The sequence below is a fragment of the Myxine glutinosa genome, chromosome 3, assembly GCF_964187855.1.
Source record: "Myxine glutinosa chromosome 3, kmMyxGlut1.1, whole genome shotgun sequence".
Classification (NCBI taxonomy): Eukaryota; Metazoa; Chordata; class Myxini; order Myxiniformes; family Myxinidae; genus Myxine; species Myxine glutinosa.
The window spans coordinates 127798447-127816688 of record NC_136263.1 but is presented as its reverse complement, the minus strand read 5'-3'; the positions used below and the strand labels follow the sequence as shown (position 1 = coordinate 127816688).

General features: G+C 45.3%; 1 protein-coding gene across 3 annotated transcripts in view; it reads right to left on the bottom strand.

Annotated features, from left to right (window-relative positions):
* Positions 1-8741: 8741 nt before the first annotated feature.
* The window catches only part of LOC137423214 (rho GTPase-activating protein 45), a 250787-nt gene continuing 241286 nt past the window's right edge, over positions 8742-18242 (bottom strand). For all 3 annotated transcript variants that reach the window (XM_068110117.2, XM_068110116.2, XM_078774542.1), the window contains one exon: positions 8742-10520. In XM_068110117.2, the coding sequence (XP_067966218.2) occupies positions 9409-10520 (1112 nt within the window). In that variant the 3' untranslated portion in view covers positions 8742-9408. The remainder of the gene's footprint in view (positions 10521-18242) is intronic.

The window sequence follows — 18242 nt, the reverse complement described above, 5'->3', positions numbered from 1 at the left end:
TGTGTCGTACATGAACGCAACACTTTGCTGGTCCGTGATGATTTGGAAACATCGCCCGAGTAAGTACGGGCGCCATCGCCGAATAGACTCGACGATCGCATACGCCTCCTTTTCAACAGACGAATGTCTCCGCTCAGCGGAGGTAAGAGTCCGTGAAAAGAAAGCCACCGAACGCCCTCCTTGGGAGAGGGTCGCCGGGATGGCCTGATCCGAGGCATCACTTTCGAGGACGAAAGATCCGCTCTCATCGATCGTCGCCACAGCGGCACTGGCGATGTCGGCCTTAAGGCCTCCAAAGGCCGCCAATGCGGCCGGACGCAGAGGGAATGTGTCGCAGGCCACAAGGGGGCGAAGTTTCACAGAGAAATTTTGGACCCACTTTGAGTAATGGGCGAATAGCCCGAGGGCGCGCTTCAGGGACGCCCGATCGCAGGGAGGGGCCATGTCGAGCAAAGGTCGCAGACGCTCCTTATCCGGAGCGACAGAGCCATGGGTCACGGTGTACCCCAGAAGATCTATCTTGCGTAGAGAGTATTGACACTTATCCTCATTCATGGTTAAGTGATACCGCTGCGCGACCTCGAGGAAGCGCTTCAGATTAGCATCATGGTGCCCTTGGTCATACCCACAAACCGTAAGATTGTCTAGGTAGACGAAAACATCGGTTAAGTTCTCCCTTGCAATGAGGTCATCCATGGCCCTCTGGAAATAGGAGACCCCGTTCGTTACCCCCAAAAGGCAATCGAGTAAACTGGTACAACCGTTGCCCCGACTCAAATGCGGTATAGATACGATCTGCCCTAGAGATGGGGATCTGATGGTACGCACTACGGAGATCGAGAGTGCTGTAGACCGAGTACTGGGCCACCTGTCGCACCAGCACGTCCATCCCCGGAAGGGGGTAGGCATCCAGCTGTGTAAAGCGGTTAATCGTTTGGGAATAGTCGATTACCATGCGTCTGCGGTGTGCATCGCTTCGCACCACCAAGACCTGGGCTCGCCACGGCGACCGGCTAGGTTCTATGATACCGTCTTTCAAGAGCTGAGCCGTTTCGTCTACAATGAATTGCATGTCTGCTCGAGAGTAGCGCCGTGATTTTACCGCTACAGGGGTACAGTCGGAGGTTAGATTGGGGAACAGCGAAAGCGGCTGGATTTCCATTTTCGCTAGGGCACACACAGCAAGCGCGTCAGCCCCCACAACAAGCGTGTCAGGCCCACCAAACTCCATTTCCAGACGTCCATGTCGCTTAAGAAAATCGTGTCCTAACAGAATATCAGCACATAAAGCAGGTAAGACCATAAGGTGTACATCTGGGAAAACCCGTCCCTTTATCACGAGTTTCAATCGGCATTCCCCCTTCGTGCTGAGTCGAAGTCCCTGGGAAGCCATGAAGATCCGTCTCGTAGACCTCAAGACCTGCCAACCATGCCTGTGCACTAGTTGCTGGTCGATAAAACTATCCGTAGACCCTGTATCCACCAAGGCCCGCACACAATGGCCCTCAACCATGAGGGGAATAAGGGCTTGAGCCAGGCCGGACGAGCCTGCTGGGAGTGGGTCCAAACCTCCCGAGTGGGTCGGCCGAGCCTCGCGGGCGGATCCTATGCCAGCGGACGTTTTCCGGGCGTCAGAGGGTGCCCGTGGAGTCTCGTATAAGTTGTCAGGGTGTGTTCCCATGCAATCTGCAGTTTTGCGGTCGTTGCCGGAGTATTCGTTGTTCATGGGGAATCCGTTAAAGCCATCAGAGAGCTTTCCCATGCATTCCGGTGCTTTGCGATTCAAAATCGCCGTTTGATGAGTATGGGCCTCCGTAGTATTCGAATTCGCCGTTTGACGATTCAAAATCGCCGTTTGACGAGTATGGGCCTCCGTAGTATTCGAAATCGCCGTTTGACGGGTATGGGCCTCCGTAGTATTCGAAATCGCCGTTTGACGGGTGAGGGCCACCGTAGTTGGTACCGAACTCGTGTCGCCGCCAGTGGACGCTGTACGCTCTTGAGAGACACGACGAGAACGTACCGCTGGGGCTTGGCGAGGCTCCAAAGCCCCTCGCGTGGCCCGGAGTCTGGTCAAGGACGCATGTGCCGTGCCCGATTGAGGATGAGACTGTTGTGGCTGTTCGGTAACTCTCGCCAAGGTCGATTGAGCGACCAGGGGCCCGCGAGGAGGGACCCTGTCCTTCAAAGCCGGGTAAGGCACCGTGTTCCGAGCTCGGCTCGTAGGCTCCGCAATGAGCCCATTCAAGGTCGCGCGCGGCCGCGAGCCGCGTGCGGTTTTCCGGCACACTTTTGCGAGCACAAATGGCATATGGCGTCCCGAGCCGGACACACTGTCCGGAGGTGTCGTTGTCCCCCACAGAAGTAGCAAGTGGCTCCGCGTAAGGCCTTGGGTCTGGTCGTAGCGGCAGCCATCAGGACCGGATCCTCCTCCGGAGCATCCTGGAGTTCCGCAAGCAGTTCCGCTCCCTCGGCGGTAGCACTCTCCGGCCGTGCGTGTAGCGAGGTTCCCGCCAAGAGGCGCGTGCGATCATAGGCGTTCGACTGCAACCGCGCTTCAGTGTGTACCTTTCCTTGCTCGAGTGCCGCCGTGAAGGTCAGGTCGGTCTTCTCCAGGAGTTTGAGCCTTAGGTCCTGAGAGGAGACCCTGGCGATGAAGGCGTCTAGGAGAAGGTCATCCTGAGCCTGCTCGTGAGTCCGTGGCTCCCGGGTGCTGTCCAGCAGGAGTTGCCGGAGCTCCTGGGCATAGTGATCCATCGGCTCGTTGGGTTGCTGGCGTCGCGATAATAGCAAATGCCGAGCATACACCGGGCTCTTTTCCTGTATGTACAATCATTTGAGCTCCGCAATAGCGAGGTCGTACGTCGCACATTGTACAATACTGTTGTACACCTTGTAGTCGACTTTGGAGTGCAGCGTTGCTAGCTTCGCGACAGCCGTCGGCTCGGTCTCAGGCTCAGCGAAATGGTTCTCCAACGTTTTCAGCCAGTGCTTCAGTTGCAATCCACCATCCGAGGCTTGCGAGTCGGCGCAGAATTGTGTGACCAACAGCGTCTTGTTGCCCGCCATGTCGGTAGATCGTTAATGGAATTAAGTGTTGTGAAAAACCAATCGGGTCCACAACTTTAGTCCATCTGTTGGTTTAATTCCATTAAGACCATGACATCATTCTGTAAATACAGGAAATGCAATAGGAATAAGGTTTGGCATCACATGGGTCCATTCATCTATCTATAATTCCAGTAATCTCTGTGTGTTTGTTTGTACGTTTGTTTGTCTGTGACCGCTGTTTCTCGACAACCACGGGTCCGATATACTTTAAACTTGCCAGGTATATTGCTGGGGACCCGAGGATGTGCCTTTTCAAGGTTTCATATTAATCGGACAATTACTTACCGAGCTATGCCCAAAAAACGATTCAACCAATCAGAGAGCAGCGAGCTATCGCGTGTGCCGAACGTGGCGGACACACTCTGCCTCGGATGGCACATTTGAGAGCGTATTCATTTATTTCACGTTTGCAAACTATGTTGGCGCTATGTTGGCGTTAAACTATGTTTTAAAACTAATAAAAACCCCGGGGGGATTGTCACTGTACTCGCAAGCCGTTCGCCGTTCGCTTTGGCGTTGCGAATGGACCAAAACATTTCATGCACCAAACCATTTCATGTAACGCGTTCGCCGTTCGCTTTGGCGTTGCGAATGGACCAAAACATTTCATGGACCAAACCATTTCATGTAAATAGAGGGGGGGATATAATTTTAGATATAGATATAGTACGGGCATGCCCTAGTCTATCTATAATTCCACTAATCTCTGTCTGTGTGTGTGTATGCGACCGCTGTTTCTCGACAACTACCGGTCCGATATACTTGAAACTTGCCAGGTATATTGCTGGGGACCCGAGGATGTGCCTTTTCAAGGTTTCATATTAATCGGACAATTACTTACCGAGCTATGTCCAAAAAACGATTCGACCAATCAGAGAGCAGCGAGCTATCGCGTGTGCCGAACGTGGCGAACACACTCTGCCTCGGACGGCACATTTGAGAGCGTATTCATTTATTTCACGTTGGCAAACTATGTTGCCGCTATGTTGGCGTTAAACTATGTTTTAAAACTAATTAAAACCATTTCATGTAAATAGAGGGGGGGGGGGGGGGGAGGATTGTCACTGTACTCGCAAGCCGTTCGCCGTTCGCTTTGGCGTTGCGAATGGACCAAAACATTTCATGGACCAAACCATTTCATGTAAATAGAGGGGGGGGGGGGGGATATAATTTTAGATATATATATAGTACGGGCATGCCCTAGTAACATTCAATGCAAGCAAGCTTAATATTCTATGCAGGCGTACCGTTAACGAGTCCACTAGATGTAACATGTCACAGGAGAAGTCCCCCTGAGCACCGACCGCAGCGGGTCTTATAGCCGCGCCCCTAGCGGTGTCAGCGAGCAACGATCATCACCTGGGTTCAGCATTAGTACGAATACGATTTCACTACAATAATAAATGTAAAAAAATGGCCTTATGATTAGGTTATCATGTAAAGTGATTGAAAACATGTTCATCACCATATCATCTACATGATACCCAGGAATTGGACGCTGAATTTTTACACCAAGACCCGTTAGGAGGTCCAGTGTCGCCATCATCCACCATTCATAATCCATCATATCAAGTGATTATCTTCTAATGCCATAAATCATCAAACCTCATCATGCTGACCAACAATGAAATGTGATCATGTTAAGCCATCTATGTGTGTACAATCTTAAACATCATCATCCTCAACAACCTGGTAATCCAGCACATTTGAGCAATCGGTGTATTTCCAAAGAGGTGTACAAACTCATCCGTTTTTTATGCAGGAGCAGTTGTTTTTGCCTTCACAGCTACCCTTAAACCCATACTTAATCAACTCTAGAATTGCTGCAGGGGCGGATTGTTCAACCATCTTACTGGGATCACCCAGAATGAAGCCGCCCTGAATCAGTTCATGCGTATCGCCCCTTAGCTCACCCAAATTGTGTCTCAGTTCCACGACTTGTATGCACTCTCAACAGAATCTTCGAGGACCCATATTATCAGCTGCAAGGCAACATTGCTCGAGGCATGACACAGAACACGCTCAAAATCAAGGACTCTCTGGCAACCTGCTCCTCAATGCTGCTCCACTCAAGAACATTGTCTCATCCATGATTTCAGATGATGAGAGTAAGAGAGACATTCTCAACAGAGATATGATTGGGCAAAGTCTATTCAAGGAACTTATCAATGAACGGATTCTTCCAACCTCTTCTGATCCACACACTTTCAGCCATATCTGTTTGGGACCCTATTAAGAAACAGAAGTTGAAAACGTTCAGTACATGGAGGTTGAAAATCCGTGTAACAGTTGGAGAAAAGGTTATCAAGTTGTGGGAGGAGAGACAGCTCTTATCAAGGCTTCTGATAATTTAGCAATCCTGGCCAGAACCTCTGCCAAAGTTGAATGAAACCATTGGAGAATACGACATGGCGGTGATGCCTTGCTCAATGTTTGCAGGGGACGGGTCTTTGCTCGTCCTGACAGAAAAGAAAGAGTTCCATGATGAACACCATACTCATAATAATTGATGGGCAAGCCGTTGTGCAAGGATTAACGAAAACATCATCAATGAAGACCATCGATGACTACTCGCCTGTCTTCGGCAAACACATCCAGCGCATGCTGAAAGGTTCTAGTGAGGAAGGAGTTTTCTTTGACAAGTGCATAGATGACTCATTGAAGGCTAAGACTCGGGCAAAGGGAACTGCAAAGGGATCTCTGCCCGCTGAGTTTGAAGTCAATGACACCATGAATATGGTCAGACTGAGTTTTTGTAGTTTTTTAAATTTAACACCTTATTGTTCTCGGTATTGCTGTTTGCTACTTTTTAATGTCGTAGCCTAACTTGTGTGGAAGTCTATTGCTGATGGCCATACAAACAATAACTTGTACAAGTCAGGTGATAACTTTTGATAAAATAACTGAAATATTTATCAGATGATAACCTCGATACATTATCACACAACAAATACCATAACATTTGCATGACCTGTTTTGAACAAACCTGTTGAGCCACTATCTAGGCTTCCGGGCCTGTGTGACACTTGCGAAAGAATTGTTTGTGGATTCACATCTTTTCTTCTGTATATTTTTCATGACAATTCTCCAGTCGAATTTGCATACATTTGTATCATGATTCACCCCACCTCGAGGAAAGCTCTTGTGGTGTTCTCTATTTTTACCAACACTGTAAATTATGGGTGCCACAATCCAAACCATGCAGCTTGACAAAATGGCTTACAAGGCCACGTGCCCCCAATGCTGTCTCTCCAGCGTCACCAGCCTATTCCTGGTCGCCACCCAGTCTTTCCTGGGAGTCACTGGTAGCACCAGCACAAACATAATTTCAAAACACACCTGGTCACAAGTGTGCCTCACTGACTGGGTCCTCAGTCGAGGTCCTCAACATCATCCCGTTTCGGCCCTTCAAATATCATCTAACACCACTGTTGCATATAGTGTGAAAATGATGATGTCATAGGTTACGTGGTTTGGCAACCATCTTGGATAGAAAAATGAACCTTATCCGATCAAAACGAAACTTTACAAACGTGATCTACTACCCATACATATGCAAAGTGTACATTTTTTAAGGTCATATGTTAAGTGCTATGGCAGCCGTATTAGCTTGAAAGCCGATATTTAAAAAAAAATCCCTTCTCTGAAACCGCTTCACCAATCAATGTGAAACCCGTCATGGCTGGTGAAAATGTGATATTTGAAAACAGCTGAAGGGATTTAAATCAAACTTGTTTATTTTTAGGACAGTGAACAAGGGCATCTACCCGTTGTGGGACTATGCGGAGGCGACAGTTGCATTGCTCTAGTTTTCCTTATAATTTTCACTTTCCTCCTTGTCCCTTTGACCTTTAACCAATGAACCCTGACTTTCCCAGTCAAAATCATTCATTTTCACCCCCAAGTAATACGGTGTCACACTCCCATCCCATTACCAACCCTCGCCCCCTATTCTGTCTCTCTATGTTGCTCTAATAAAGGGGTAACACCTGAAAGGTCAGATTCTTGCTTTCAACAGCATTTAACATTGCTCAAAGTTCTGGTTATTGCATCCATTGTTCTGCCTGTCTGCTGACACACGAGCAATCACCAGAAAGACTACTACCTCATTAATCACTCAAAAGGTGTGGCATTATGTGACAATCCTGGCCAAATCCTCACTATAATTCACGGACTTGTTTGCTTGTGTGTGTGTGTGTGTGTGTGATTGTCACACGACTTCTCCTACAGTTCTCGCCCGATCACATTCAGACTTACTGCATAAGATTGGCATGCCCCAATTAGCATATAGGAGTATTTAAAAAAAAAAAAATCTTTGTTGGTGATTTTGGGGAGGGGAGAAGGCGAGAGGGGAGGGTGGAGGATACAAATTCTCTATGTGAATGTACATCGAGCACCACATTCAGGTGGGAGTGGGTATTACAGCAACACAATTTCCAAACCTTTACAGTACAGTATTCCTGTTCACACGTTTTCCAGTAGAGTGGGGCATTTTTAATTATAAGCAGTCGGTACGTTTTTGCTTCATGTAAGTAACATGGGTACTTTTTATTTTCAGGGGTGATTTAGGCAGTTGTCAGTTGCCTATACACAGCCCAAATAAAGCTATGTGTCAGAAGAACATGTTGTATGCTTGGAACTCTGCTAGTTTAACATAATTAGGAGTAAGCAAGCTTATTATAAAGAATTGTGGATGTTATGTTGGATTAAATGTAATGATGAAAATAGGGTTAAAAGATAAACGATAATTAATGAGGGAATAAGTAAATGCTGTGTGAATTATGGGATAAATTGGTGTATTTGTGTGCTGAGGTTTGTTTTATTATACCGTGGTTATTTGCTCCCGTTGGACTTAGTCCTAAACAGGGGCTTATAGTTTGGGTCTTATCCGTTCATCCGAGCATCCACAACCATATATAGGTGAGGTATCGACCAATTTTGTTCATACTGGGCACAAAGACAATACATGACGGTATACATATGCACATCATTTTGATTCACGATGCAATCAAAGATGGCCGACCAGCGGCCATTTTAGTTGCAAAAAACAACAACCCGATGTTGAACACGCCCTCAACAATTTATCGGACAAGCATTTACCGATCTAGTTCAAACTTGGCACACAGATAATGAATGTTTGCTTACATATGCCTGTCATTTTCTTTCGAGATTAGATCCAAGATGGCCGACAGGTGGCCATTTTGTTACTTAAGCATGTCCCCAACCATTTATTGAACATGCTGGACCAATTTTGTTCTAACTTGGCAAAAGGGTAGTATATAACTGCATAGACATGCACCCCACTTGAGTTTGCGATCTCACCAAAGATGGCTGATTGGTAGACTGGCAGCCATTTTAGTTGTAAAAAACAAACAAACCGGTATTGAAAACGTCTTTACCATTCCTCGAACACGCATGAACCGATTTTGTTCAACCTTGGCACAAAGAAAATACATGAGTATACATACATATGCAGATTTTGTTTTGTAATCCGACCAAAGATGGCGACTGATGGCCTTTAACTCTGTACAGCAAAATTATTAAAACCATGGGGGCTCTGACATTTTATGTCTTTTTCTCCTTGTTATACACGTATTCATGAAAAGATGCATTTCCAATGACTCCATGTACACAGTGCCTTATTCGATCTTTATTTTAAACTTCCAAATAAGTCAACATTTATCTTGTGTAGTTGCTTGAAATAGATAAAAAATATGCAAGGGATACTAAAAGAATAATGAATGAGCAACGATATAGACTGCAAGTTTACAATGCGATGTGTGCACGTGGTGTCTTTAAATGATAAAAAAATATAAGTGTGCAAATACATCTTGCAAAGTACATGTTGAAATGTGGTATAAATGACAATAAAAGTCATTCTCGACTTGTGGTCAAATGAACAGAAAACACTGAGCCAATATCATACAATCACAGCAAAGTAAAGTGACATTACAGATACGATAAATAGGCATTTAACTAATCCTAAATGTGTAACTTACAAATAGTCACAGAATAGATAGAACTAGGCAATTTGAAGTAAAATAATGCTTAGAATATTTTTTTCTAATAACAATGGGTTTGTAATTATTATACAAACATATTTTGGACCTTCATTGTACAGTAAAACATTAGATTATGCCATTACTGATGCACACAAATGAAAGTAATGTTGGAGATACATTGCCCTCATAAAATGTATTTTTTAAAATTGAAAAACAAATTCTGAAAAAGACTGATATCCTATTTCAAATGTTGCAAGTTTAAAAAGGGAACTTTTACAAAAGCAGTTTAAAAAGTTCACACAAACTCTGCTTCCATTCCATCCAAAACTCCTTGCAGAGTCAAGTTAGCTTCAGTTTGATGGGGGTGAAGCCAGGTGAGCATCTGCCTTGTTGTTTCCGATTCACCTGAACCTAGATAATGAACATCAATGTTTTTGGGCACTTGCTTCTTCACATCCCCAGGACATGGCAGTTCCTGTTCCAGTTCATTTACCCAACCTGGATTATGAGCAACGGTTCTGGCACCTTTGCTTTCTGAAACCAACTGTGGAATAGTTCCTTTGGTGTTGGAATATGACGTATCGACATTGCCAATTCCAATATTTTTTGCAGCATTGCTACAACCGCTGTGCGCTTTGTGAAGTAGAGAATCAAGGGATCCTGTTCGTGCTTTAATTTTTTGGTGGGTTTTACAGCTTTGATATTCAGAATTTTTTGTTTCATTTTGGACAGGAGAATTGTTACTTTTCACTTGCCTCTCACACATAAAATCATCTGTAATACTGTGGCTAATATTCTCCTGTCTTGTCAGCTTTCCATCATTCCAATGGTCTGCTAAATGAGAAGCAGCAGACTCAGGTGCAATACAAAAATTCATTGAAGTAGATGCATCCAATGAGTAGCTTCTTTGCTGTTTGAATGCTATACAAGGTGATGGTAATGTAAAAACATGTGGTGGAACAATTTGTTTCAAAACTTCATGGTTATCATCCATTTCACAGTTATTTGCAGATGATGGGTATGAAGTGCTACCAGGTGGTGTCTGACTTTTATCCTTTGAAAATGCAGAGTTTGTTGCCTCGGCTGGAGCAGAGGTCTGGGTGGAGGGGGAAAGCAATGGCCGTTGCAACCCTCCATGGCAGTCCTTCGGAAAAAATTCACCGTGACCCAGTGTCACAGTTTTACGTGTGATGACCATTCGGTTTCTTTTTAAACGGGAACCTCTCACAGGCTTCTTCGAAGGGTTATCCATGACGTCGATTATATCGTTGGCACCAGTATCTTTTTCTGTCATTTGATCCTTTCCTTTTAAAAGGGCCTCACTTGGTTTCAACACCCTTGGCTTGCTTTCACCAATTTGTTCCATTTTTCCAACGTTTTTGCTTTCACCACTCTCTATAGAACTGCCTAAAAAAAAAGAAAAAGACAAGTCAACATTTAGATGAGATATATTTATAGTAGAGAGGTTTTTAGAGGTCTTGCTATCAATGCATATTTATAAATGGAGACAAAAGCAAAGTCACAGATGGATTTGTGCACCTGTCCATCATTAAAACATCACATAATACTAGAACGCCCTCAGTAGAGAGCATACGTCCGCCTGCTTGGCTATATCACTCAATGGTGAAGATTCACTTAAAATTTATACGAGCTGGATCCGGATCTTCACCAAAATTGAATTGATTCTTCCTTGTCACGTACACACAATCTGTCCAACAAGTTTCGTCCAAATCCATCCATAACTTTTTGAGATGTCCTGCTATGTATCGTTTTTGGCCCGATCTCTCAATGGTGAAGAATCACGTAGGAAATTCTACTAGCCGGATTCGAATCCGGCTCTTCACTAAAATCTAATCATATCGTCGTTGTCACATACGCTACATCTCTGCCAAATTTCGTCCGAACCCTTCCACAACTTTTGAGATATTTTGTTCACAAATGGGCAGACGGACAGACAGGCAAACGGACAGGGGTGAAAACATAACCTCCATCCACCTTTGGTAGCGGAGGTAACAAGGCATATTTTACATTCATGACTTATTTGGACACATCCATTTCATAAACTCTCTGCTTGTTTTCATCAGTTGTATTCCAAAATATCCACTACAAGTGCAATTCTGACGAACAAGACAATACATTGCACTTCTCCCTGTTCATAAATAGTCCATTAGCTTGTGGTAATGACCTCAATGTAACACAGAACTGCCATTGATGCTGGAAATGCCATGCTGCTGCCACTTCCACATTTGTGATCATATATTTCCATAACAATAACCTTCCTCATTGTTCTTATTTTTTCATCATAAAAAGTTTGCTTTTGCACCCAGTATTACGATCCATCACTTCACTACCCATCGTATAATCTCAGAAGAATGATATCATCTGTCACACCAAGAGGCGGTCAGCCACTGCTTCCTCACATGCAGACTTCTGGATAAATGGATACAACTTGCTCGCGAGATCTTGGAGACGGCGGCAGGGATTTTCGAAGCTCCACACGGTCTCCACGTTTTTCGAAGTTAAGTCTGTTCACAATTGTATTTTGTCGAATTTTGTCGAAACTGTATTTATCTTTCGGTGTGTGAAGTTATTGTGTGCAACTTTGGTTGTTTCTCGGTGTTTATCTTTCATAAATTGATCGTCTGTTTGCCGTGTCGTGTCTTGAGGCCTTGTACAGTGTGCACTGTACAACCTTGAGGCTTTGTTTTTCTCTCAGCGGTCCGTCTTTTGTGATCCAATAACTTTCGTTCTCTGTATTCCCAGTCTTTTCACCCATAGCCTACTTCCTTGTGTAAATCTCAACTCAAAAAAAAAAAAAAAAAAAAAAAAAAAAAAAAAAAATTTTCCTTCTCTGTTATCATTCGTTTATTCATTCTTATTCGTTCGTTCGTTCTTCGACCACGTGTTTCTCCCCCATTTCCCCAGATAGTTTCCACTCATTAACCTTCAATGTTTACACTTTCCCCTCAAGTTATGTATTCCGTCATATTTTATAACACCTTTTTCTTCTTCTTCTTTAAAAGGCTGCTTTCGACTTGCTCACCAAATCAATTCATCCCAAAAAAAATATCCATCTCCTATAGTGCCTTTTTTCTACATTCCCTAAACTCTCCTGCACTCCATCCTCCATCCAGCGTCCTTAAACGTATTTTTAACTCGAAGGTCACAAGCAACTCATTTTGCAATAAATGTTCGTTTCCCATAAATCGTACACTTTCAAAAATCCAATCTCACCCCTCCCCTCCAAATCTTCCCCATAACCCCTCCCCTCCAAATCTTCCCCATCACCCCTCCCCTCCAAATCTTCCCCATCACCCATCCCTTTCAAATCTCCCCCCTAGCCCCCTCCCTCCTAAACGACCCCCTCACCCCTCCCCGCCAAGACGCCCCCTCGCCCCTCCCCTCCTAGACTCCTGCCTCACCCCTCCCCTCCAAATCTCCCCCATATCCCATCCCTTTCAAATCCCTCCCCTTGCCCCTTCCCTCCCAAACTTCCCCCTCACCCCTCCCCTTCAAATCTCCCCACCCTCATTGCTTCTCAATTTCCCCCCTCTCACTCCCCCTCCTCAAAGCGTCCTCCCCGCTTCTTCCCCCTTCAAACTCTCACCTCCATCTCCCCCAACCTTCTGCCTCGCTCTTCCCCCTCCTCAAATAACTCCTCATTGTGGCTCACCCAATCACCATCAAACCTTTTGTCCGCCCCATCCTTCCCTTTCTCCGAGCTATTCTGAAATCTCTGACACACCTTCAACAGCGCTCCCTACCTCTTCCACCTCTTCCACATCTTACCCTACCCCTCCTCCCCCCTGTTCTGTATCTGATGCTCCCCCTTCCTCTTCATTAACGGTATGGACCTCAAACATCCGGGGCCTTCGTTCAAACTTAACTGATCTCTCCATACAGGTTGCTTCTGTCAAACCAGACGTGATCTGCTTAACAGAAACTTTCCTCCTTTATGATGTCTCTGATTCCATAGTATCTCTCCCGGGCTACTCGCTCCTCCGGTATGATAGACCTGAGCCTCGTCCTGGAGGCGGGGTTGCTATCTTTATCAAAAACTCTCTTCCTCACTCGCCCTGCACTGCACTCTCTCCACCTCACCCCCAGGAATACCTCTGGCTACGGCTTCCCCTTCGCTCCCACCTCTTGTTCATATGTGTGTTGTACCGTCCACCAAACAGTGATGACTCCATCTACATCTCGCTGTCTGATGATATGGACCAACTTCTATCTACTCATCCCAACTCTCTCTTCCTCATATGTGGTGATTTCAACTGTCATCATGCCAGTTGGCTGGGTGTGGGTACCTCTCTCACCAGCCATGGCTCCTCAGCAAAGGACTTCTGCGACTCACTGGGACTGACACAATCTGTCAATTTCCCGACCCGGATCTCAGTCAACGGAACATCTTCTCTTCTGGACTTGGTTATGACTAACTTCCCTGAAAATGTCTGCTGCTCTTCTTCTGCTCCGATCGGATCATCTGATCATGTCCTTGTTAAAGTGGACATCTCTCTGACCATCCTCAGGGAGCCTGCTCAGCGTCGACGAGTCTGGCATTTCACTCAGGCCAACTGGCACGGTCTTCAAGCAGCCATCAATCATCTGGACTGGTCTCCCATTTCTACCACCTCTGACATCAACTCATCCTGGGAATTCTTCCAAAGTAAATTGCTCTCTCTCATGCACAGATTTATCCCATCTCGTCTTCAGTTGTCTTACCCTTCCTCCCGTCCATGGTACACGGAATCTTGTGGTGAGGCTGTTGCCCAGAAACAACTTGCCTTCGTCTCCTGGAAAGCAAATCCAACGGAAGGAAATCTCATTTCCTTTCACAAAGCCCGAAACAAGTGTGTGTCCACCCTCAGGAGAGCCAGGAAACAATATCTCTCCGTTCTCAAGACCGAACTCTCTTATCTGTCTCCCTCTTCCAAATCCTGGTGGCGTCTGGTCAAATCCGTTTCTGGTGTTTGCTCCCCCTCCATCCCCTCCCTTACCTCAAACGGCTACACAGCTGACTCCGCACGTGAAAAAGCTGAATGCCTCAACTCTGTGTTTGCCTCTAAATCTTGTGTCCCAAACCCATCCCTCTCTGTACCCACCATACCCAGTCGTACCCTGCTGCTCCTGGACTCCGTGTCCTTTCCTCCTGACAAGGTGGAAAAGTTTCTGTCAACCCTCGACTCTGATTCTGCAACTGGACCCGACGGCATCAGCCCACGGGTCCTAAAATCCTGCTCTGCTGCTCTATCTCACCCTCTCTCTGTTCTCTTCACCCTCTCTTTTGCTCAAGGTCAACTGCCATCTGCTTGGAAATCAGCCAACATCACCGCTTTGCACAAAAAAGGTGCAAAAACAGATCCTAGCAACTACAGACCAATCAGCCTTCTCCCAATTATCAGCAAAGTCATGGAATCCATCATTGCTTCGGATATGAAATCTTTCCTCTTCTCCAATGGCTTGATCTCTGATCATCAATTTGGTTTCAGACCAGGTCACTCTACTCTGGACATGCTGCTTCTGCTGTCTCAACAATGGATGGAGGTCCTCAATGCCAAACAGGAAATTAGAGCTATCTCCCTCGACATATCACGTGCCTTCGACACGGTCTGGCACCCCGCTCTGCTCACCAAACTCTCCTCCTTTGGTATCCATGGAAATCTCCACGCATGGCTGGCGGACTTCCTCTCTAGTCGTCGTCAACGTGTGGCCCTGAATGGGTTTCTCTCATCTCCTCTTCCTGTTCAGGCTGGAGTTCCCCAAGGCAGTGTTCTGGGCCCCGTGCTTTTTCTGGTCTTCATCAATGATCTCTCTGACTCTCTCGAAAATCCTCTCTATCTCTTTGCTGATGACTCCACTCTCTGCCGCTCCATTCCTCTTCCCTCAGATCGGCAGTCTGCTGCCTCCTCACTCTCTGAAGACCTGGACAAAATCACAGACTGGTCAAACAAGTGGAACATGTCTTTCAATCCTGACAAATCTCACACTCTTACGATGTCTCTCCGAAAAGATCGACTGGACAACCCTCCCATCTACTTTCTCAACAATCCTCTCCAAGAAGTTCTGTCGCTCAAGATTTTGGGTCTAACTATCTGCCATGATCTTTCTTGGGAAAACCACATTTCTAAGCTGGCCTCCAAAGCCAGTCGCCGACTGGGCATCCTCCGTCGTGCGAAGTCCTTCCTCGGCACACCTGAGCTCCTCACCACATACAAGGCTTTCATCCGCAGCTCAATGGAATACTGTTCTCCCCTATGGGCCGGTGCTCCTGCCTCACACCTAGCTCGGCTTCACGCTGTTGAAACCAAAGCTTTCAGAATTATTGGAATCTCCCGCGATGAAGCTATCTCTGAGGGCCTTTCACTCACTCACCGCAGGCAGGTAGGTGGTCTTTCTGTCTTCTACCGACTCCTCTCCGGCCTTGCACCCCCAGCTCTCTCTGTGCTCTGTCCCCCAAATATTCTTACAGGTCGCACAAGATCTGCCAGCAAACCTCTGATGGTTAAACTGCCGAAATCTCGGCTCTCTGCTCACCTTCACTCTTTCATTCCTCTTTTCTCCCGCCTCTGGAACAAACTCCCTCACTCCCTTCAATCCCACTCCTCCCTCCAGGTCTTTAAAACAGCTGTTCACCACCATCTCTTATCTTCCCCCATCCAAAACCTTGATCTTTTCTACCCCCGCTAATCCACCCCAGATCCACCTTGTTTGAAATTCCAACTTCTTTCCTGGAAGTCCTGGCAGTGTCCATATGTTTTATACCTCTCCCACCGCCCCCTTCCCACGCCCCCCCCCCCCCCCAAAGCCCTCGCCCTCTCTCAGATCTCTCCATGTCTCTCGGTCCCTGCTCTCAAATGTTGTGTTTGTGTCCTTCCCCCTCTCTCCCCATCTTGTCTACCGCTCCCTATGTTATATGTTTTATGTGTCGGTTTGTCTTTCTGTGTGATTAATGTTCGCTCTTTCACGAGCCTCGACCTTGTATACAAAAAAAAAAAAAAAAAAAAAAAAAAAAAAAAACTTGTGACAATCCCTAACAAACTCCACACCAATATGTACATGCACATTCAGCAGGCATGAATTTCAGTCACAGCCTTTGGGCAGAGGTCGATGCCGTCAACACTAGGCCGCAGGCAGAGTTTAAAAACCCATCAAACTTGCATAAAGGCAAAGTGGAATATCAACATGGTGGTCTGATTTTGGCTGGCCATGAATCGAAGAACTCAAAGCCTACACCCATTATGTCACAGGCAATTTCTTTGCGACAAGTTTGACAGGGTTGACATCGTAAAGTTCATTTCTGTACCAGTCATTATCTTGCCAAAACGAAGTTTTTGCAAGATGTATTAGTCAGCTTGTATGTTTGTTTGTTTGTTATCTTGCCAAAACGAAGTTTTTGCAAGATGTATCAGTCAGCTTGTATGTTTGTTATCTTGCCAAAACGAAGTTTTTGCAAGATGTATCAGTCAGCTTGTATGTTTGTTTGTTTGTTTGTTTGTTATCTTGCCAAAACGAAGTTTTTGCTAGATGTATCAGTCAGCTTGTATGTTTGTTTGTTTGTTTGTTTTTTTGTTTGTGGTTAATCATTTTTTTTTCACGTTTAGATCACTCTGTAGACCACAGTTATTATTGGAAACTCCTGTAACTTCGCATATCAGAGTCCTATAGAGATACCCTTCAGCACACAAAATTTTGAAGGTCAAGGTCAAAGGTCAAGGTCACTTTGCGGTCAATCATGGAGGTCAACGAAACCCTTATTTTTTGAGTAACTTTGATCGGATCGTCTCCAAACTTCATGGGAATCTAGTATATGGTCCGGCGCTCAGCTGATTAGTTTTTGGTGGCGATCGGCCTTGACCTTCAAGGTCATTTTGAAGGTCATTCAATTGGGTCAATCATGGAGGTCAACGAAACCCTTATTTTTTGAGTAACTTTGATCTTATGATCTCCAAACTTGGTGGGTATATAGGGTGTGGTATGGCGCTCAGCTGATTAGTTTTTGGTGTCGATCGGCCTTGACCTTCAAGGTCATTTTGAAGGTCATTCAATTTTGACCAAAAGGTAAAATTTTCAAGTTTCAGTTACCATATTTACCACAGTTATTATTGGAAACTCCTGTAACTTCGCATATCAGAGTCCTATAGAGATACCCTTCAGCACACAAAATTTTGAAGGTCAAGGTCAAAGGTCAAGGTCACTTTGCGGTCAATCATGGAGGTCAACGAAACCCTTATTTTTTGAGTAACTTTGATCTTATGATCTCCAAACTTGGTGGGTATATAGGGTGTGGTATGGCGCTCAGCTGATTAGTTTTTGGTGTCGATCGGCCTTGACCTTCAAGGTCATTTTGAAGGTCATTCAATTTTGACCAAAAGGTAAAATTTTCAAGTTTCAGTTACCATATCGAGTAGTACCTCAAATTGAAGCCCTTGTTGAGTGCTTTCCAAACATATAACTAGTTTGACAATGTGACGTCATTTGACGGCGTTATGACGAAAAAACTGCACTTTTCATGTATATTGTATTGCTTTAGTTCGCATTGTTTAGGTCACTCTGTAGAGCACAGTTCCCTTTGGAAACTCTTGTAAGTTCGCATATCAGAGTCTTTTAGAGATACCCTTTAGCACACAAAATTATGAAGGTCAAGGTCAAAGGTCAAGGTCACTTGGCAAGATACGGTTCACCCTGTGGGTGACATATGTTTATTTGTTTGTTTTTTTGTTTGTTTGTGGTTAATCATTTTTTTTTCACGTTTAGATCACTCTGTAGACCACAGTTATTATTGGAAACTCCTGTAACTTCGCATATCAGAGTCCTATAGAGATACCCTTCAGCACACAAAATTTTGAAGGTCAAGGTCAAAGGTCAAGGTCACTTTGCGGTCAATCATGGAGGTCAACGAAACCCTTATTTTTTGAGTAACTTTGATCGGATCGTCTCCAAACTTCATGGGAATCTAGTATATGGTCCGGCGCTCAGCTGATTAGTTTTTGGTGGCGATCGGCCTTGACCTTCATGGTTAGCGCTGGAGGTCGAAAATTATTGACCCCAAGGTCAAATTACGAAACCCTTATTTTTTGAGTAACTTTGATCTTATGATCTCCAAACTTGGTGGGTATATAGGGTGTGGTA